The 22,840-nt window shown below is 42.9% G+C and overlaps 1 protein-coding gene and 1 long non-coding RNA gene across 8 annotated transcripts in view; one reads left to right on the top strand and one right to left on the bottom strand.

Annotated features, from left to right (window-relative positions):
• Positions 1 to 22,840, bottom strand: part of ELMOD1 (ELMO domain containing 1) — a 64,398-nt gene that overhangs the window by 19,707 nt on the left and 21,851 nt on the right. For 6 of the 7 annotated variants that reach the window (XM_089775695.1, XM_089775693.1, XM_089775696.1 and 3 more), the window contains 3 exons: positions 16,690 to 16,835; positions 16,532 to 16,560; positions 13,652 to 13,749 (listed from right to left, as the gene is read on the bottom strand). In XM_089775695.1, coding sequence (XP_089631821.1) covers positions 13,652 to 13,749; positions 16,532 to 16,560; positions 16,690 to 16,834 — 272 coding nt within the window. In that variant the 5' untranslated portion in view covers position 16,835. Of the gene's footprint in view, positions 1 to 13,651; positions 13,750 to 16,531; positions 16,561 to 16,689; positions 16,836 to 18,469; positions 21,502 to 22,840 lie in introns of those variants that run through there. The other variant, XM_089775697.1, reaches the window with a different exon arrangement.
• LOC149525927 (uncharacterized) lies at positions 228 to 11,293 on the top strand. Its single transcript, XR_016348557.1, has 3 exons — positions 228 to 727; positions 4,169 to 4,335; positions 10,013 to 11,293. It is a non-coding gene; the product is annotated as an uncharacterized LOC149525927 (long non-coding RNA).

Below are 22,840 nucleotides of genomic sequence, written 5' to 3'. Positions count from 1 at the left end.
AGTTTCCCCTGTTGAGCCACGCATGCCCAGGAGGCGTCTCGAGCCCTTCCCGCCTCCTGAGAAGCGTGACTCAACCCCCTCCCTTTCAGTTCCTCGTCTCCGCCCGAGAATTTTGACTCCGAGCAGAGGGGAGCTAGGGAGGGTCGGGGAGCACCCACGGGGGGACACATCTTGAAGAACACTCGTTACTGCACGAGGTGAGTAACTCCCTTTTCTACTTCGTGTAGTGTCCCCGTGGGTGCTCCACTGTAGGTGACTACAAAGCAGTATTCAATGTAAGGCTGGAGGGAGCCGGAGTCATTGTTTAGCAGTGGTAGAAAGTACTGCTGTGGCAACTGCTGAATCACTCTTGAGTTGTGGAAGGACAGCATAGTGTTTAGCAAAAGTATGATCTGAAGACCATGTTGCTGCTCGGTAAATGTCTCTTAAGGGGACATTGCCCAGAAAGGCTGTAGAAGCAGCCGTGGCTCGAGCAGAATGCGCTCGTGGTGGGCGTTGTAGCGGTCTATTGCCCAGAGAGTGGCATTTGATTATACATGTCGATATCCACTTTGAGATTTGTTGCTATGATATTGGTGTCCCTTTGGATCGTTCAGCAATGGAGATAAAAAGTCTTTCAGATTTACGAAATAGTTTTGTTCTTTCTAGGAAGAAGGCCAGAGCCCTCCGGATGTCCAGAGTGTGCAGGCTGGCATCTGTGTGCGAAGAATGCGGTTTTGGGAAAAAAGTAGGTAATACGATCGGTTCGTTGAGATGGAATTCTGTACAGATCTTTGGCAAAAGCGTGGGGTGGGGTCTCAGTATGACCCTATCCTTTGTGAAAACTGTGTAAGGAGGTTCTGACATTAATGCTCCAAGTTCGCTCACCCTCCTGACGGAAGTAATGGCTAATAGGAAGCAGACTTTCATAAAAAGGAAGGGAAGTGGTACTGTTGCCAGTGGCTCAAAGGGAGGTCTGGTGAGGCAGTTCAAAACAAGATTTAGGTCCCACAAAGGGCGTGGGGCCTTATGTGGTGGGTACACATTCTGGAGTCCCTTGAGGAATCTCTTCGTAATAGGATGGTTAAAAATGGAGAAGCCGTCTACTGAGGTATGAAATGCTGCTATTGCAGAGAGGTGTACTCTTAGAGAGAAGATTGACAGTCCTGATGCTTTAAGCTCCAGAATGTAGTCTAGGATGGTATTTAGTGGTGAGGCACAGGGCTCCACTTTGGCTCGCTGACACCAGTGACAGAAATGTGTCCATTTCTGTTGGTAAGTTTTCCGAGTAGATTGTCTCCTGCTATGGAGGAGGACGTCTTTTACTCGCTGGGAGCAGCGCTCTTCTACCTCCGAGAACCAGTGAGAAGCCATGCATGAAGATGCAGGGTATTGAGTTGTGGATGCAGTATCCTGCCGTCGTCCTGAGATAGTAGGTCTATCCGGTATGGTAGTGGGTGGGGTGGCTGGACCGCTAGCCTGTGAAGGTATGGGTACCAGGTTTGGCGAGACCATGATGGTGCAATCAGGATGACTAGGGCTTTGTGTCTCAGGATCTTGCGCAGAACTCTTGGGATGAGCAGTATGGGAGGAAAGGCGTAGTGTAGGGGGGCTGCCCATTTGATTAGGAAGGCATCCCCCAGAGAGTGTTTGCCAAGTCCCGCATGTAAGCAGAATTGGGGACATTTGGTGTTCTGGGTAGAAGCAAAGAGGTCTATCAATGGCCATCCCCATTGGTGGAAAATTGAGTTCGCCACCTCCGTATGTAACTCCCATTCGTGGTCCGTGGTAAAGTTTCGGCTGAGGGAGTCCGCTTTGGTATTGTTCACTCCGGGCAGGTAGGATGCTATAAGGGTGACTTGGTTACGGATACACGCGTTCCACAGGCGAATAGCCTCCGCGCATAGCGAGCGGGAGCGGGCTCCACCCTGTCTGTTTATGTAGAACATCGTGCAGATGTTGTCCGTTAGGATGCGGACTGTGTGATTGGCGATGTCGGAGGCAAAGTGTGCACAGGCATTTCTTACTGCCCTCAATTCGAGGAGATTGATATATAAGAGTGTCTCGTTTGGGGACCACCTGCCTTGAACTTCGTGACCATCCATATGTGCCCCCCAGTCGAGCAGGGAAGCATCTGTGGTGATTTGAATAGTGGGTTCGATTTGTTGGAACGGAACCCCCGCCAGAAGATTGTTTGGCACTGTGAGCCATCGTAAGGATGCGAGCATGTCTGGTGGGATAGTAACCGTTTTGTTTCGAGGGTGTCGTGATGGGATATAAACGGTTGCAATCCAGAGCTGGAAACATCGAAAGTGCAGACGAGCATGGTGGACTACGTAGGTGGTGGAAGCCATGTGTCCCATTAGACGGAAGCATGTAAGTATTATGGTAGTAGGAACTGTGAGCATCCCGTTTATAATTTTTTGCATGGTTGCAAAGCGTTGTTGAGGTAGGTATGCCCAGGCTGTAACTGAGTCCAGGTGTGCGCCAATGAACTCTATATCCTGAACCAGGTGCAGAATTGATTTGTCTTGGTTGATTAGAAGGCCTAGAAAACTGAGGAGGGCCGTGGTCGTATGTATCATAGAGGCGGTATCAGCGTATGAGGATCCCTTTAGAAGGCAATCATCTAGATAGGGAAATATGATGACGGTCTGCCGTCTGAGATACGTGGTTACGACCACCAGTACCTTCGAAAATCCCTTCGGTCTCTCATCAGCTCCGAGGGTAAGAACCTTGTACTGGAAATGGTCCAGTCCCAACGTGAAGCGTAGGTAGCGTCTGTGGGCGGGGTGGATGGTTACATGGAAATAGGCATCTTGGAGGTCGAGGGTTGAGAACCAGTCCCCTCGATCTAGCGCAGGAATGATTGCGGAAGAGTGACCATCTTGAAACGCTGTCTCTTGAGAAATTTGTTCAGTCTGCGGAGATCCAATATAGGTCTCCAGTCCCCTGTTCTTTTCTCGGTCAGGAAATAGTTCGAGTAAAACCCTCTCCCGTGGAACTCTCGGGGTACCCTTTCTATAGCCCCAATGACAAGGAGCCGATTGACTTCTTGTTTTAGAAGGGTTTCGTGAGAGTGGTCCCTGAAAAGGGACGGTGTAGGGGGAAGGATAGGGGGGATAGAAATAAAAGGGATGGTATAGCCCACTCGAATTATCTCTAGGACCCAGCAGTCCGATGTTATGGATTCCCACTGTGGGAGGAAGGCACGCAAACGATGGTTGAATAGATGGCCATGTTGAGGTGCGAGATCGAACGGGAGGTCTTGCAGACCCTCGACCAAATGTTCAAATTTTCTGTTTAGATGGTTGGTTAGCTAGCGGGCAGGCTTGGTTGGGTCGCCTTCTGGGACCTCGCTGTCTTGGTCGTTGTCTTCATAAGGCCTCTGTGGTCGATTGTATTGTCCATACCGATATCGATTATATGAGTTATACTGGGTGTATCGCCTGCGTTTATAGGGTGGCGTGCCCATACCTAGCGTGCGAAGTGTGGACTTAGAATTTTTGCTGTTGTGGAGCATTTCGTCCGTAGTGGCTGCAAATAGCTTTTGTTTGTCAAATGGCAAGTCCTCCACTTTGGGCTGGAGTTCGCGTGGAACTCCAGATGACTGGAGCCAAGAAGCTCTATGCATCACCACCGCTGTAGCTATAACTCGGGCTGCAGTGTCAGCTACATCCATTGCCATTTGGAGAGCAGCGCGGGCGATCATATGGCCCTCATGAACTATTGATTTTAAGATGGGTCTTTTGGAGTCGGGGAGATGCGCCATTAGTTCTCCCAGTTTTGAGTAGTTGTCAAAGTTGTGATTTGCTAAGAGAGCAGAGTAATTTGATATTCTGAGTTGCAGGGTTGAAGAGGAGTATACTTTCTTGCCAAAGGAGTCCAACTTTTTGTGGTCCTTGTCTGCATTGCCTATCCTATACTGTGGAAACTTCGCTCGTTGTTGTACTGAGTCCATGACTAGTGAGTTAGGTTGTGGGTGAGTGAAGAGAAAGTCGTTGTCTTTTGAGGGGACAAAGTACTTTCTGTCAATTTTCCTGTAAGTTGGTTGGATAAATGCAGGCGCCTTCCACAGATCTTCTGAGGTCTCCATGACTGCCTCATCTATGGGTAGGGCAATCTTGCCCTGTAGTGTCGGATGTAGATTCTTTAACAATTGGTATTGTTTCTTCTGCACCTCTTGCAGGGAGACATTCTGGCTTGTCGCTACTCTCTTGAATAGTTCTTGGAACTGTTTTAGATCGTCAATCGTTCCAGTGTCTGATGGTACTACGGCGTCCTCTGGTTGTGCATCAAGGGAATCAGAGTGTTGACAGACGGGAGAAAGCCGGTTCACTGGAGTCCTGGTCTGAGGTAAGTTCAAGCCCCCTGAGGGGGGGATTTAATTAATTCTATTTTTCCTATTTCTAGGTTTTTTTTTTTTTTTAAATAAAGAAACAAGGAAAGAGTAACTAGGATAAAACAGGGGAAACTAACTATGCCTAAATAACTAAGAGGAAAGTAGTCAGATAATCTGACAGGGAGCTCCTGACTGCTCCGTCCGCTGACGAGGGTGGTTAAAGAGGAACTGAAAGGGAGGGGGTTGAGTCACGCTCCTCAGGAGGCGGGAAGGGCTCGAGACGCCTCCTGGGCATGTGCGGCTCAACAGGGGAAACTGCTATACAAAGCTCCGATCTGCGGCTCAGGGCAACCCTTCACCTACAGTGGAGCACCCACAGGGACACTACTTGAAGAAGAACTATATGTTTTGTTTCCATGTCAGAAGAGTCCACACAATACAGCATAAAACCTGAACTAATGCATCTTATGCAGCCCTGAGGTTTTCATTTTTTGCTTCAGATGCTAGGAACGGCTAAAATGGCTCTGTTTTCACACTGTATTGTAAGTCAAAACATTTTAGATTTTTATGCACCATTTAAAAATCAACAGGCTTAAAACTAAATGCTTTAAATTAAGATAATTTATTCAAGTGTTAGGTTTGACAGACTACAGCACATTATTAAATGCAATTATATACTGAATGTAACTGAATACAAATACTTTTTGCATCTCCGCAAAACGTGCTATGAATAACTAGGCAGGATTTTTTTTTTAATTCCATAAAATTTCAAATTAATATAATCCCTAACATGAACAAGGAAAGCACAAACATCTTAATTTCAATGCAAGTTGGATGTCACTAAATCACAGATATTAGAGACAACAAATATCTATTAGGTTATTTTGTCCAACTCTCTAAAAATGCAGCATTAACACTGAACAGGACAAAGTACTCTGTCTAATCTACTGTACTATTAAATGACTGTGTCATATTAATTGAGAAGACTTCCCCTTTTTATCTTTGAAGACTATTCCACTGAGTGTAACAGGTATCACTATTCGGATAATTTTCCTTACCTCAGTTTAATACTAGTCTCAAAGGGATAGCTGTGTTAGTCTGTATCAGCAAAAACAACAAGGAGTTCTGTGGCATCTTAAAAACTAGATTTATATGCAAATAAATCTGTTAGTCTTTAAAGTGCCACACAGGGGAAGCTTTAGGCCGATTCGACCGATTCCCCCGAATTGGGCTCGCGCTGGCTGCTCCCCTCCCACAGCTCTGTGGTGTGCTGGGCGCGCTGTGGTAGGGGGAGTCGGCCCGAGGAGGAGGAGTGCAGCAGCTTTCCTGGATTTAAAGGGGCTGTGACTCTCTTTTGTGTGTGGTGTTTTTTTTTCTTCTTCTTCTTCTTCTCAACAAAAAAATCTTGGCTGCCGTCGAAACTGTTCAAATTGGGCCCCGCACTTCGTAAAGCTGGCCCTGGTGCCATAGGACTTCTCATTCAATTTAATACTATGACTCCTGGTTATAAAAACAATTCTTCTCCTCCTTTGGTGTTTACATGAATCACATTTTATACCTTACATCTGTAGAATAGCTTTCATTCCAAAAGATGCCAACATGCTTTATTAAACTACATAGGAATGCTTTCACCTCACTGCTAAAATGCTGCTACAATTGAGCTTAACAACAGCAGTGAGACAGAGCAGTTTAGAGAAGGGAACTAAAAATACCATTGGCAGATGAAATCATAGATTACTAGCACTGGAAGGGACCTTGAGAGGTCATCAAGTCCAGTCCCCAGCAAGGCTAATTTAGATAGACAAAAATTAATTATTAAAATTAGAATTAAATTTATTTTTTTTAAATCATATTTATACAGGTCTTACAGACACACTTTTAAAATTTGTCTGCAGTATACATGCACTATATACACAGATAGATGTACAGACAGATTCCAAGGTGAGAAGGGCCCATTGTGATTACCTAGTCTGAACTTTGATACAACACAGACCATAGAACTTCCCCAAAATAATTTGTTTGAATAGAGCACAACTTTTAAACACAATTTTGACAATTGCTAGTGATGAGAATCTGCTACTGTATATAGAAAATGCAACTGGAATCTCAGTTCCCCTCCCTATCCCCCAAGTTTTCCCTCTCACGTCTCTATTCCCTGACCCCCTAGGCCTGGCTCCTCACACTTTGCATTCCAGTCAGTCTCTTTCCTCTCTCATCCTTGTTGCTATGGTGACAGCAGAGGGTAGCACCCAAGAGCAGAAATATTCCCCATCCTTTGCTCTAAGTTCCTTTTCTTGGCACCAGTAACCCCCAGCTTGCAGCGGCAGCAATTGCATGAAAAGTCCCCATCACCTCTGAAGCCCTGGGATGAAGCACACCCAGCAAAAATGGACTTTTTGGAAAACTTTGTTGCCAAATTTTAACAAGTCTGCTAAGCGAATGTGCAAACAAATTTTCAGAGGCACATGAGCTTGACCAAATTTGAGCAACTTTTTACAGAGATGATGAAAGACATATCACTAATGCCAGGGGCAGATGACCGTTTTGCGGGGCCCCGGGAAGCATAACTCCGCAGGGCCCCCCATTTGCCACGGCGCATGCGCGGGGCTTTTTTAAGCGCGGGGCCCGGGGCGGCCACCCCGTTCGCCCTGCCCTATATCTGCCCCTGACAAATGCTAAGACAAGGCCCCTTTCGCCATTTCCAAATCAGAAGTCCTAGCTAAAAAGCATCGGGCACTAAAGCTCCTCAGCAAAACAGTCTATTTTTAAATATGACAATTTTTTTTCTAATCTCCTTTGCAAAAGTGGCTGAACAATTTTTGCTGAAAATTCCCCACAAAAATCAGCCCAAGTCTGTGAACCCACAATGTGATTTTTCAGCCCAAATGGCTAAAAACTGACAGTTATAAACAACCAAACACGAGGCCTTATAACAGAAAGTGTTTGGCAATTTAACTATAGTCCTTGTTACTTGTGCTGCCTATAACAAGCAAGATGTATGCAAATACTTCACACACACACGCCTCTAAATTATGCATGCTTTTGGAAACACTTTCTTTCAAAGGAGATATTCAATCCAGGGTTAAACAAAACATGTTCGCTAGGAGCTCAGATGTGCTGGTGGAGCACACTGGAATCCAGGAAATCACTTAAGCACATGAATACTTCTGAGTTAAGATAAAAATGTGCTTCAATGCTTTTCTAGATTGGGACCAAAGTGCTTAGCATGATTGAGCTCTGTCGCTCTGGTTTGAATGGCCACTACTTCTGTGGACCTGGATGTTAACTCTCTTCTGAAAGATGGCATGTCCAGCATCAGAGACCCCACATCATCATGCTGGGTCTCAGTTTGGTAACTCCATCTAAAGCAAAAATGATGTATTGATGGATATCCTTTCATTTGCCACATCTCCTGTCTGGGCCTATGCGAGCATACATCAAGTACTGTGCAGTGCTTAGGCAACCTCAGTATCAGAAAGACTTTGATATGTTGGGGGAAATTCATAGCAAGATGGTAAAAGGTCAGACAAGACTGAGTAAATACTATAAAAAATACTACTTCTCTGGACCTGGACGTTAAATCTCTTCTGAAAGATGGCATGTCCAGCATCAGAGACCCCACATCATCATGCTGGGTCTCTGCCTCCCAAGCACCATTTCCTAGGTTTTCCTTGGAACTATCCCACCAAATTAACAAAAAGGCCTCACCTTGCTTAGTCTGTGAGAAAAGTGAAATGTCTGAATTGGCCTGGCTATCATGTCAGCAGTTAATGGAGTAGTTAACCTATTTTTTTTTATAGTATTTACTCAGTCTTGTCTGACCTTTTACCATCTTGCTATGAATTTCCCCCAACATATCAAAGTCTTTCTGATACTGAGGTTTCCTGAGCACTGCACAGTATTTGATGTATGCTCACATAGGCCCAGACAGGAGATGTGGAAAATGAAAGGATATCCACCAATACATCATTTTTGCTTTAGATGGAGTTACCAAACTGAGGATTTTAAGGCTTAAGGCAGAGGCTAACCCATTTCCTAACAAATACACTAAGGGCTGCAGTGACATCCCATGGGGGACAGAGGAAACAGAATATTAATTTGGTTGGTGATTCACAAATCAGTCTGGGATAATGAAAGACTATCTACATATTACTAAATAATCCAAGCAGAGAAGGGAGAGAGAGAGAGAGAGAGAGAGAGAGAGGGATGAGAAGAAAGGCAGATAACACCCAGTTTTCAAAATGGATATGCAACACTCCAAAGGCATACACATTTTTACTCTGGGAAGCAGAGGTGCACATAGCACTGGGGAAAACAGGAATGTGCTGCTGAGTAGTTTTGAGAACTGATTAAAGCGCGCGCGTGCCATCTGGGCAAACACTGGGGTGACTTCACAACAAATATATTAATGCAAGCTCGCACCTGCCTGTTTGAAAGAGTGTGAAGGCTATACCTGACAGGGCTGAGGAGCATGGAGTTCACACAGAGAGTAGAACACCTACTCAGTGGGGGGAGGGAGAGAGGAGGAGAAGGACTGCTAAGATACTGAAATGCTTACAGGGAAAGAGAAAGATTCTGATTACACATGACAAACATCTGAACCCCAAGATGTCAAGTAAATTGCTGTGCTCTCACTGCAAGAACTGTAAATTACTACTCTGTATTAGGAGACAGAATTTTATACTGATCACTGTTTATTGGATGTGATTGTCTCACCTCTCTTCTGTGAGCTTTATTGTAACTAAGGATCCCTGCAGTTTAAAACCCAGGAATTGGGAATATTCCCCATCAGATGTTCCCAGAAATGAAGGCGAGATCTAGACAATAACATTTCTCAGGTCCCTGGTTGAAAGTACGACCAGAAAGTTCTGTTCCCCAAGGTGGATGATGCTGCCTAGATTAGAGGGAGTATAATGCCTAGGAAAAGCTGAAATATGAGGAATATGAGAAGAATTTGAATAGGAAAGGAGCTACTGCCTCCCTAGTCTGAACATGCCACAACATTACAATGATTATTACAGGAGTATCTATAGACTGGGGCTCCATTTTGCTAAGAGCTCTACAAACATATAATGAAAGAGTCCCCAAACAGTCAAGACAAAGAGATGCAGGCCAAAGACAGGGACACTGTGATTACGTGATTTGCCTAACACTGTGATCAGACTATATCCCTCTGTCAACAGAGGGATGTAAATGAGGCACTTTGAAAGTACAAATGAAATGGGGATTTAAATACCCTGCGCTTCATTTGCATAATTGCATCATGGCGCTTTTTCGAAAAAGTGCCATTTCAAAAATAAAATCGCAGTCTAGATGCGGTTCTTTCGAAAACGGCAGGCTTTCGTAAGAACCTATAAACCTCATTTTCAAAAGACAACGGTTTTATTTTTGAAATGGTGCTTTTTTGAAAAAGCGCTGTGAAGCAATTACGCAAATGAAACACGGGATATTTAAATCCCTGCTTCATTTGCGCTTTCGAAGTGCCTCATTTACATCCCTCTGTCAACAGAGGGATGTAGTCTAGACACAGTGTAAGATCAAGCAGGTCAGTACCATGTCACTTGTCAGCAGTATTCTTTGAACCACACCTGCTTCACAAACACAACCTCATCAATTCGTATGAGTCCTTCTCTTAAACAGTTCTCAGTTTGATACTGAGTTAATCAATGTTCCGTTTACTACTCCTTCTAGGTCATTGATGAAGATGTTAAACAACAATGGACTTCGTGACAATCAGTGGGTCTCTAGACATCTTCTTACAGCTGGATTCATTGATTTTAACTTTTGTTTGTGGGCCTTTAGGCAGTTTTTAGACAGTGTTAATGCTAGGGCTGTTGATCAATCACAGTAAACTCATGCAATTACACAATTACTCATGATTTTTTAAAAAATTAAATGTGATTAACTGTAGTTTAAATCACACTGTTAAACATAACCAATTGAAATTTATTAAAATATTTTTGATGTTTTTCTAAGTTTTCAAATATATTGATTTCCATTACAATGCAAAGTATACTATGCTCACTTTATATCTGTATTACAAATATTTGCACTGTAAAAATGATAATAGTATTTTTCAGTTTACTCCATACAAGTATTGTAGTACAATTTCTATCATGTAAGTGCAATTTACAAATATAGATTTTTTTTGTTACATAACTGCATTCAAAACCAAAACAGTATAGACTATGAAACTTTACAAGTCCACTCAGTCCTACTTCCTGTTTAGCCAATCGTTAAACAAGTTTGTTTACATTTACAGGAGTGTAATGGTTCATGTCAGCAAGAGGACACGCTGACGCACTACAAGCCCCAGAGTTCAGGGCCTCAGACCTGAATGCAGGCCAAATATCAGCTCTAGAGGCCATGCCCTTGTTTGGGGCAGGGCAGCCAATATACAGTTAAGCAGTCTCTGGTAACCCAGGTGGCAGTGTAGAGGCCACGTCTGCGTTCGGGGCGGAGCAGCAAATAAGAGTTAAACAGTTTCTGTTAAGCCGGTCTGCAGTTTATGCGCCCAGGCCCTGGGTCAGGGTGGGGCAACAAAGAAACTGGTAAACAGTAGTCTGATAGGCTGCATATCAGTTTATGATCCCAGGCCCTTACTGAGGGCAGGGCAACGGACAAACAACTTAACAGGTAAGTGGTCCAAAAAGTTCAAAGGCATAGACCTATTTGCAGGCTGAGCCAGGGGTCGGGTCTCCTTGCTGGCGGAGAGCCGACAAGCGTAGAGGCTTCTTCTCCTACGGGGGAACCTGCCATCCAAGGGAAGAGGGAGTGGGGGGGACGCAGGCCCACCCGCTCCACTGCGTCCCAGCCCAGGGTCCTAGCGATGGCAGGGATCCAGGCCGCAACCTGTCGTCTGGGTCTGTGGGTCAGCAGGGGTCTGAGCCGCAATGCATTGCCCAGCTGACCTCCATTTCCTCTGCCACCCCGGGATTGGCTGTTCCTGGACCACTGGGGGCCTACCTGACTCGGGTGCTGCTCCTTGGTGTCAGCTGGGGACGGAGGCACCGGCAGCACGCCCATAGGCTTGGAGTCCTGTGCAGTAAGGGTCCAAGCAGTCTAGCCCACTCGGCTGGGCCTGGTAAGGGTCCTGGTGGTCCGGGCAAATCTGTGGGCCCGGGCAGTGGCTTCCGCAGCTGTGTCTCATTATCTGGGTCAGGAGGTGGCCATGGCGATCTAGGCCAGTGCTCAGGGCCTGGCAGTGGCCTGGGAAGCCCAACCCAATCCTCGCTCTGAGGACAACATGGCAGGGCCTTCCTTCACCGGGACTGGGAAAGAGCCTCTGCTCTGCAGCCGAGCTCTAACTGAGCTTGGAGCTCCTCTCTTTATACCTCCAGCCCTGCCTTCCTGTGGGTGGGGATGGGTGTGTCTAGCACCATCAACCAAGGGGTTTTGGGGGGTTTCTTCTTCTAGGTCAATGGGAGGCCATACTGACTCACACTACAGGGAGATAATGCTGCCTGCTTCTTATTTACAATGCCACCTGAAAGTGAGAACAGGTGTTCACATGGCACTATTGTATCCAGCATTGTGTGTGACAGATATAAAACCATTTGTATAACTCTTCATGCTTTGGCCACCATTCCAGAGCACATACCTTCATGCAGATGACATTCATTAAAAATAATTAAATTTAACTCCTTAGGGAAGAAGTGCATGGCTCCTGGTTTTTTTACCCACAGTCTGCCATATATTTTATTGCACAGCAGTCTTGAGTGATGACCCAGCACATGTTGTTCATTTAACACAAAGAAGGTACCAATGTGAGATTTGTGAAGATAGCTACTGCATTTGACCCAAGGTTTAAGAATTTGAAGTGCCCTCCAAAATCTGAGAGTGATGAGGTGTGTTGCATGTTTTCAGAAATCTTAACAAAATACTACCACTTCAATGTAGAAACTACAGAATCTGAAAATTAAAAAAGAAAATCAAGTTTTTGCTCGTGGCATCTGACTCAGATGATAAAAATGAACACAAATTGGTCCACATTATCTTGGATCATTATCAAGTAGAATGTATCATCAGCATGGACACACATCCACAGGAATGGTGGTTGAAGCATAATTCTACATTAAGTTCAACTTTCATGATAAAAAGATTGCACTACAGTACTTGTATTAGGTGAATTGAAAAATACTGTTTTTTAATGTAAATATTTGTACTCAAACTGATTAAGTATGATATTTTTAATCGCTTGACAGCCCTAGTTGATACACAAGCCAATTCAAATTTATTTTCTCACCTTGTAACTGGTGATGCCATATTTTAATTCTGCCTCAATTACTGCCATTGTCACTTAGTGATTTGAACTTAAAATCATTATTTATGAGCATGATGGCATTCTTCTGAGTTCTTACTATATCAATTCCCAGCCAGGAACCTGGAGGTATTGTGCTATTGAACATGTTGAGTAACATTTTTCAAAAGCAGCTAGTGATTTTTGGGTGTAGAATTTGAGTCACCTTCACAGATTTGTAAAATCAGAAGGGACTTTTGTGATGATCCTATGCAGACTACACTTGTGTTATACAGATGACCCGCATAACATAGGCTATATTATTTCACCCAGGGGCTTCCTGAATCTAGTCCATCCACCTGTGATGAACTACATTATTTCTTTCACGAATCAGCCAATTTTTAACTTGAAGGGAAAAAGCCTTAGAAGGATCCAGTTTTCAGAAGATGATCATCACTTTTTGCAAAAATCAAGCCCCTGTGTCTCAAGTTGGACACTCAAAATTGAGGTTACCTGAAAACCAGTACTCCCCTTTTGAAACACCATCTTTTTCATGAGAAATAAAACTGAAGCCTTGACCACTTTCAGTCCTTAACATCTTATGGCATTTAAATGAAAACAAACAAGAACGTTAATTATATTGCCACAGCCAAAATTCCACCTGGGGTAACTTAGAAGGACAATTTTAGTTAGAATTCAAAATATTACTTGAATTGGTTGTGATATGTTTTTTTCTTCCGTACCCTAAACTGCCATATAATATTGCTATACATTGCTAAAAAGCCACCATTTTTATTGCCATGAACACCAAGCACAGTTGAATTTCTTCCCAGGAGGAAGTGAGCACTGTTTAGTTTGTATATCAGCTTATGAAAAACATCAAGATTCAGAAACAACCAGACAGAAGCACAGTACTGCTGCCAATTAGACACCATAAAAGATTTCTGTAGAATTATTTTGACAAGTAGCACAAAGTAGTTTCACACAGAAAAATAAAGCTAAGCCTGAAGGCCTGGTTCTCTATGCAGATAGGCAGTGAAGACAGCAACAATTCCAAATTTTCAAATAAAATAAAAAAAATCAAAACTTACTGTGGATTTATATCCGGGTTAATCTTTTTCAGTTCCATGATGTCATCTATAGTTTTTTCAATGGCATCTAGATGAACACCTACTGAAGTTTGCAGCAGCTGGAAATAGGTTTTAACAAATTAACTACTGCAAGATATTTAGTGGATACTCATTATGGTGAAATGTGATGCACATGAGAGTTTCTTGACTGACAGCCCTGGAAACCCAACTTTCTATCTGCTCACAGAACAAGTACACCCTGAGCAGCCCCTCCAAAATGTTTAACACCTCACCTTGACCCTGATCATCCTCCCTCCTAGTGAAGAGCCAGGTCACTTTCACAGGCTCACCCAATGCCATACGTCTCCATGGTGGCTGCCAACTGTGAAGATGTTTTGTATTGTGGACTTTTCTCTAATAGGAACTAGGGATATAAGTGACTATTCCATCAGTCACTTCCTCTCCCCCTTGTTGCCTCTATCAGGTATCGAGTACAGGCAGTCCCCGAGTTACGCGGATCCGACTTATGTTGGATCCGCAGTTACGAACGGGGTTTGCTGCCCGTCTCCCTGGTCTGCTGAGATGGGGAGCAAAGCCTCTGAGGACGCCGGCAGCGGGACAGCCGCGGCGCGTCTGGGCTGTCCGCTGCCCGCGTGCTCCCCGGCTTTGCTCCACGTCTCCCTGGTCTGCTGGAGACCAGTAGACCAGGGAGACGGGGAGCAAAGCCGCGGAGGACCCGGGCGGCAGGACCGCGGTACGTCTCAGTCCGCCGCCCGCGTCTCCCTGGTCTGCTGGGGGGGGGGGGGGGCACAGCTAGTACGCCCCCCTCCCCCTCCCAGCAGACCAGGCTTTTCTCCGGACGCCTGTGGTAGAGCAGCTGGGGCGCTGCCAGTTGGTCCCGCAGCGCCGCTCTGGGCGCTACTGGACCAACCCGGCAGCACCCCAGCTACTCTGCCCCAGGCGTCCTGATTCAGCCGCTGCTGGTCAGTTTCAGCAGCGGCTGAATCAGGACGCCTGGGGCAGAGCAGCTGGGGTGCTGCTGGGTTGCTCCAGTAGCGTCGAGGAGCGGCGCTACTGGAGCAATCCAGCAGCACCCCAGCTGCTCTGCCCCAGGCGTCCCCAAGTCAGCCGCTGCTGAAACTGACCAGCGCTGACTACAGGAAGCCCGAGGCAGAGTTGCTCTGCCCCGGGCTTTCTGGAATCAGCCACTGATCAGTTTCAGCAGCAGCTGACTTGGGGACACCTGGGGTTCTTAAGGTGAATCTGTATGTAAGTCGGAACTGGCGTCCAGATTCAGCCTGTTGAAACTGATCAGAGGCTGATTCCAGGAAGCCCGGGGCAGAGCAACTCTGCCTCGGGCTTCCTGTAGTCAGCCACTGGTCAGTTTCAGCAGCGGCTGAATCTGGACACCAGTTCCGATTTACATATAGATTCAACTTAAGAATAAACCTACAGTCCCTATCTTGTACATAGCCCGGGGACTGCCTGTAATTCAACAATTTGCCAATAGTCACACAGAAAGTCTTCGGCAGAATCAGGAAATGAACCAATGACTCCTAAGTCTTAATTCAGTGCTTTAACCCCAAGATCATCCTTCCTCCCTTTCTTGTCTCCATTACTGCCTACAATGTGCTAAGCACTGTATAAACACAAAAACAGTTTCTCTACATAATTTTGTTAAACTCTTCAACTCTACTTGCAAAACCACCTGCTACTCTAGCCATAGATTTCCACTGAGTAGAATCTGCTATTTCTGTGAAACTGTGTCAGTATTTACACGGCTTGTATTGAAAACCATTGTGCTAATTTTGACAAGTGAATACTGTGATGGGGTGCTCATCCCAAACAGGCATAGAAGAGGTTAATCATGTCCTGCCCTGGAAGGAGCAATGGATGTGAGTCCTCCAAGCAGCCCAGAGAGGCTGTGTGAAACACAGCCAAACTGAGAACAGTTGCAGAGAGAGAGCACCCAATCTGGACTCAGCAGGCTGGAATGAAAAGGAGCCCTGGGAGTAAGGAGTGAGTCCCTGGAGGGCAGAGAGAACTATGCACCTTAGACAGAGCAGCTGGGAGAAAGGGAGTTCCTAGCTGGCTGCTTGGACTGAGCAGCTGAGTGCTCTCAGGTGAGGGTGCTCTCAGGTGGGGCCACAGGCAAGTTGCCTGAGAAAACATAGCAGCATTGACAGAGGTTGAACAGGACATATATGAGGCTGCTATGGGCTCCTGGGCTGCAAATTCTCCCAGCATCTCCACACTCCTGATTACTAAGGAAATGGCCGGACAGAGTTACCCTTCTCCCCTCCAGTGGACGGTGGAAACAGGAGGGCTGAGTTGCGAAGAGGATGCTTGTGTTTCTAGGAGTGTAGACAGGAGCAGTAGGGAGGAGCAGAGGCAGAGATGCTAGTGTGCTGACCACGGACACGTGCCCTGGCCTGGAGTCATAATCCCCAGCTCAACCAGGAGGCAGCAGTGCCAGTCTGGAGATGAGGACTGCATCCCATGACAATCACCTTTTCATTTAAGTTAGGTCTACATAGTAGCACATACCTTCAATTAAGATATGCGATTTGAGCTATGCAAATCGCATAGCTTATTTTGAAATTTGGCGCAGTGTATATAGTGCTAAATTTCAAAATAAAACCACTATTTCAGCATCTTCCCTAATTCTCATGCAATGAGGTTTACAGGAAACTGGAATAAGAAGCCTGTTATTTTGATGTATTTTGAAATAACAGGCTTCTTGTGTAGATAGCACAGAACGCTATTAGTATCCCGAAACAGGGCTGGTGTGTAGACGTACCCTTACAATTAAATTACATTTTACTAACTGCAGAGAGGCATACTGTGAAATGCTAAGTGGAAAAGTATATGGGAGAAAGAGGGAGACAGACATTCACTCACCTTATTTTTTGAACCCCTCAGTGATGTCTCTGTTAAAAAAAATTAAAAATTTAATTCTCAGTTAATTGTTAAAGGCAAACAACATAAACTATGCATGTTTAGTGGCCACACTTATGGACAAAGAACAGAGTGAGGAATACCAGGTATTTTACACTTACCTATCTTCATAGTTCTGCTGGCTCCAGGTTTGATATTGTAACAGATCCTTTGTAATTCACATCGTCCTGTTAATTTCCTCACCACAAATTTCAGACAACGCCATAAACACTTACAGTAGAAGTACAGGCACACCTGAACAAACATTCTGTCAAAGGATAAAGTGAGAATTTGGAACTGCATTTGTCTGAACAAAACAAGTATTATTTTAAGATGCCTAACTGTATCTCTGAAAGGACAAAACGTTCATGCAAGGAACACATGGAATCTTTTTCTGCAATAGATTACACACAAACAGGTTTGCAGAATCAGGCCCTTTAGGTTAACCCAGTTTAAAAAAAGGCAGACCATGAATCAGCTCAGAACAGTATCCCCCAAAGAACTTTAGTTCTATGAAGTTTTTTTCCCACCATCTTTAATATATGAGTTTGTGTGCACAAGTCTTATGTCAACAGGAATTATACCCATATAACAAGGGCTTTATGGACCTCAGAATGATTGTAATACTGTAACATCTAATGAGCCACAATCCCTTTAATTTTAATTTAATTTTAAATCCTACTTTGAAACAAACACTTTCTATAGCCTTGTGCCAGTCATTCAATCTCTCATCTTGACTGAGAAGTTCAAGGACTGTTAAGACTGATTAATGATTAATACAATGATGATACTTACCTAAATCCTGGGGTGCCTGGAATGAATGGCTCTAATTCAGGAAAGCACTGAATCCTCCTTTAACCATCTGTTTAAGTGGCTATCCTGAGCAGAGAGGATTCCTGAATAAGGGCCAACATTTGTACAGCCTCCTAATGTTGGGAACTGCAGTGTTCATAAAATTCAAGGTCATAGGAGCCTGGATAAGCCACATTTCTAAGGCATAGTCTATTTTACATTCATGTTTATTTTGTTATTAAAATAAAAATTCAAATACTATATTTGAGTGTGTTTATTAGAGTCCTGTTTACGGACCAATCAAGCATATGGACTGTACAAATACCAGGTAATAAATGTCCCTGCTCCAAAGAGCTTATAGTCTAACTAGTCAAGACAGAAAGATGGGGGAAAGGCTATGACACACAGGCTACGTCTACACTGGCCCCAAATTCCGGAAAAGGGATGCAAAGCAGGTAAGTCAGCATAGGGAAATCCACGCGGGATTTAAATAAACATGTCCGCCGCTTTTTTTCCGGCTTGGGGAAAAGCCGGAAAAAAGCATCTAGACTGGCGCGATCCTCCGGAATAAAGCCCTTTTCCGGAGGATCTCTTATTCCTACCGGAAAAAAAGTGGCGGATATGTTTATTTAAATCCGCGGGGGATATTTAAATCCCCCGCGGATTTCCCTATGCTGACTTACCTGCTTTGCATCCCTTTTCCGGAATTTGGGGCCAGTGTAGACGTAGCCACAGAGTGAGCTATGTGATGGTAGCAAATGTTCTACAAATCTTATTATTGACTGTGTCTAGTTAGGAAGATAAAAGCTAAGTAAAGTCACCATAGCATACCTTCAGTTCAAACAATTTTCAAAGAACTGTGACTACTATGTGAAGAAAAATCTTCAGATGCAAGAATTCTCTGATCAAATCATCCATGTACAGCTTTTACTGCTGTTGATATGAAGGAACACATCCTGCAGAATGTCAAATAATTCTTAACTCCCTACCGCTTCACTAGGAGTTGAGGGAAGTGTAGGAAGTGCTCAGTGCTACAAACAGTCAGCCCCTAATTTCGGAAGCAACAATGTACTTACAAAAATAGTTTTGATAATTTGAAGAATGACTCACTTGTTTTCAGTTGTATTATGTTAAAATGGCTCAAGAGGAGCAACCATTTAAGTTCCAGGTTTCATTCTCCTATAATTTTATATAAAGGAAGTAACATGATGAATGCTACATAAGTGTCAAGAATATTTGGAAAACATATTATAATGAATCTACATATTTGACAATAGGCCCCAAATTTATGCTTCTATATCAAATAGGGCTGTTGATCAATCACAGTAAATTCATACAATTCACAAAAGTTAATTGCAATCAGTTTTTAATCACACTAATAATTCAAATTGATTTGCTATTTAACAATCATGTTTTTCTACATTTTCAAATATACTGATTTCTGTTAAAACACAGAATGCAAAAAAGTACAGTGCTCCTTTATACTTGATTACAAATATTTGCACTGTAAAAATGATAAAGCCTATAAGTTTACGCAGTCCTACTTCTTGTTCAGCCAATCTCTGAGACTAACAAATTTGTTTACATTTACAAGAGTCAGTGCTCTCTGCTTTTTTGACCTCTGTTCATACTTTCAGATGACGTTCTCATGACACTTTTATAGCTACTATTGTAAGAAGGTATTTACGTAGAAGTCAAGCTAAATATTTGTATGCCCCTTCATGCTTTGGCCACCACTCCATTCAAAAATAAAGCATTAATTATATTCGGGGGAGAAGTGTATGTTGCCTGCTCTATTTTACCCGCATTCTGTCCTAAATTTCATTTTATATCCCTTTTGGACTATGACCAAGCACATGTTCATTTCAAGAACACTTTCATAGCAGATTTGACAAAACGCAGAGAAAGTACCAATGTGAGATTTCTAAAGATCTCTATAGCATTCCACCCAACATTAAGAATTTGAAGTACCTTCCAAAATCTGAGAGGGACGAGGTGCGGACCATGCTTTCAGAAGTCTTAAGAACAACATTACAATGAGGAAACTACAGAATCTGAACCACTAAAAAAGGAAAATCAACCTTATGCTGGGGGCATTAGACTCAGATAACAAAAAATGGATCTGCATTGGTCTACACTAGAGATGTAAGTGACTAGTTGAGTACTCGACTACCCGATAAGCCTAAACTTATCAGGTAGCTGAGTCGACTACTTGACTTCTCACATTTCTCCCCACCCTTGCTGTCTCTGTATTGGCAACAAGGAGGCAGCAAGCGGAGGTAAGCAGGAGCTGGTGCTGGAGGGACCCGGCACGAGCCAGGACAGAGTGCCTTCCTTTACTGACTAATCATGTAGTGAATACAAATTGTAGACTAAGCAGGGTATACTAAGAATATTAAGAGGCTGGTAACTGGCTAATTGCGTAGGCGATTAGCCAATTGCCTGCCTCTTAACATCCTTAGTCTACTTTGCCTTTGATCATTACTTGACAGAACCTATCAGCATGGACGCACATCTACTTGAATGGTGATTGAAACACAAAGGGACATATGAATATTAGCACATCAGGCACAAATATCTTATGACACTGATATTTGAATACCTGTTCTTATTAATGTCACCTGAAAGTGAAAAGCTGGTAGCATTATTTCCTGCAATTTTCAACAACCTTGTTTGTCTTAACAAATGGCTGAACAAGAAATAGGACTGAATGGACTTATAGGCTCTTAAGTTTTATTTGTTTTATTTTTGAATCAAATTTGTTTTATGCTAAATCCAGGATTTTATTTTAAAAAAAGATTAGTTCTATTTAAATCATATTTTTATTTAAATTGGATTTTTTAAAGTAATCAATAAAATACTAAATTTTTCATTTAAAAATAAGTTACAATTAAGTCTCATCACAAACATGCCAGACCTATACTTACAATCTCATACAAATGAATTATTGGATCTAGTCTCTTCAGCTTGCCTACTAGCTCTTGATTCTTGAAAATTCTGGGCTGTTTCTCTGCAGACTAAAAAGTACCATGTGCCTAGAAAGACACAAGCTGGATAGGATTGTTTTTGTTCTGTGCTTATATGGTGGTGGACCTGGGCCAAGCACAACAGAGAGTTAATTAAAATATTGTCTTAAAGACAGAGAAATAGCAGAGGCAGCAATAAAAACACAGTGGAATGGACTGGAAGGAAAACAGGAAGATGTTCAGCATACACACAACTTCCTATACTCTGCCACACTTTTGCCACAGAAAAACTGTCATGGCTTCTGGGCAAAAGAGAGACCTATTTGAGAATATTTTGAAGAAATTGTTTCCCTGGGTAAAAAAGAAAAATGTTTCAAGTGTAAGCAGTGCAAGAAGTTGATGCAGGGCCTAGTTGCAAGAATCAAACATAAGGAAAACTGCTTATTGGGAGAAAGTGATGTGGATGAAGACATGGATTTGGCTGAGTGGATCAATTAGTTAGTAACTTAAACTCACATTGCAATATGTCATTTTTCAAGACTTTCTCTATGCCTTTTAGTAAAATGTGAGTTGACAAGTACATTTGCAAGCTGTTTGCTGTGTTGGATGTTGCTAGAAAAAAAGAGATTAGCTTAGCTAATCCTTATGGTTGTTTAATTAGTTAACTAGGTTTGGAATCTATCACTCAAGTATGCAATAGAGAAAGCTGCAGTAAGAGATGAGTTGCCAGTTGCTACTTCATGCCATTTTCTTATTTTATATTACATAATACACACCTGTTATTTTGGAGCATCATGGCCACAGACCACAATGGTAATATCAAAAATCTATTCCTTATTTCACTTCAGCATAACCCATCTCTTCTAAAGGAACCCAATCTATACTTGTTTTCTCAAAAAATACAAGTGCAAGTGGGTTCAATGGGGTTTACTCCAAAATTAAGTGCACCCTAAGCAGTCACACTTAGTATTTTTGATCACTTAATTTAAATCAATGATATTGTTTTGATGATTTAAATTGCCTTGATTTAAATCCATCTCCTTTAAATCTACATTTGTAAGTTCTACTTTCATGCTAAAGAGATTGCACTACGTTATCTGTATGAAGAACATTGAAAAATACTATTTCTTTTTTTTACAGTGAAAATATTTGTAATAAAAAATAAATATCAAGTGAGTGTTGTATACTTTGTATTCTGTGTTGTAATTAAAATCACTACAGTTGAAAATGTAGAAAACAGCCACAAATGTTTAAATAAATGATATTCTATTATTTTTTAATAGCACAACTTACTGTTATTATTTTTTAATTGTGTTATTAATCCTGGTTAATTTTTTTAAATTGCTGACAGCTCTAATATCAAGTTCGTGAAATTAGTTGTACTGAAATACTAAGGCCTTGTTTATACTTCGAATGCTTTGGAAATACAGCTGTACAAGCAGAGTCCTCTAATGCAGAAATAATTTATGCTGCCAGAAGAAATTTTCTGTAGACTAACCATGTCCCCACATAACAAGTATGTCAACAGAAGCTCTATTCTCTCAGCATAGCTACATCTACACTGGGGGTTGGCATGCATAGCTACACCAGCTGGGATGTTTGTTTTGTAAACACAGTCCAGACCAACATAACCAGTTTGACTAAACTTTGTAGTATAGATCTGACCACTGTCCAAGATCCTCAACCCATGTACTTTGATGCAGCTCTAGCAGAGCTCCATCACAATAAGCAAAGATCAGTCCTTATGGGCGCATCTACACAGGGAGACTAATGCCTGGCCTACATTAAAAAATTAGATTGGTGTAACTAGGTCAATCAGGTGCATGAGAAAGACACACCTTATTAGTGGCCTAGTTAAGCCAACCTAAATCCTCATTCAGGCAGCACTAGATCAACAAAAGAATTCTTCCAGCACCATGGCCACTGCCTGGAGTAAAGGAGGGGATTTCACTGATGGGCTATAGCTGTGCCATTTCAAAGTGCAGATATACCTTAAGGAAAATTAAGTCACAGTAAATAAATGTGTGAAGATAAAGTGCATCAAACCTCTATGCAGGTGCTTATTTTGCTTTAGTTTAAATGTAATCCCCTTTGAAGGTGGATTAAGCTAAAACAAGGAAGGTCACTTTACATCTGAATGAGAGCATCCATATGAGGGTTAAATGCACTTTAATGTAGTTTGACTTTACACCATTAGTTAACTTGTCTTAACTTGCCTACATGTCCTTGTATAGATGCGCCTTTAGCATTTATGCCACAGTAAGTCTGCATTTTTTAATCAGTCAGCAATCATGAAGAATTCTATGGCCTTGTCCATACAAGTGGTGTAGTAGTAAAACTGCATCAGTATACAGTGGTGTAGTAGTAAAACTGCATCAGTGCCAGCTGCACTCGGTCTAATGAAGATGCTTTATGTCAGTGAGAGAAGCACTCCTGCTGACAAAATGCTGTCCATACCAGTGCTTATGTCAATGTAACTTCTCTCTCACAGGAGGCTTGTTTATTCACTGTCCTG

Source organism: Pelodiscus sinensis, chromosome 1, assembly GCF_052426305.1.
Source record: "Pelodiscus sinensis isolate ZL-2025 chromosome 1, ASM5242630v1, whole genome shotgun sequence".
Classification (NCBI taxonomy): Eukaryota; Metazoa; Chordata; order Testudines; family Trionychidae; genus Pelodiscus; species Pelodiscus sinensis.
This window is presented reverse-complemented; position numbering and strand designations above follow the sequence as displayed.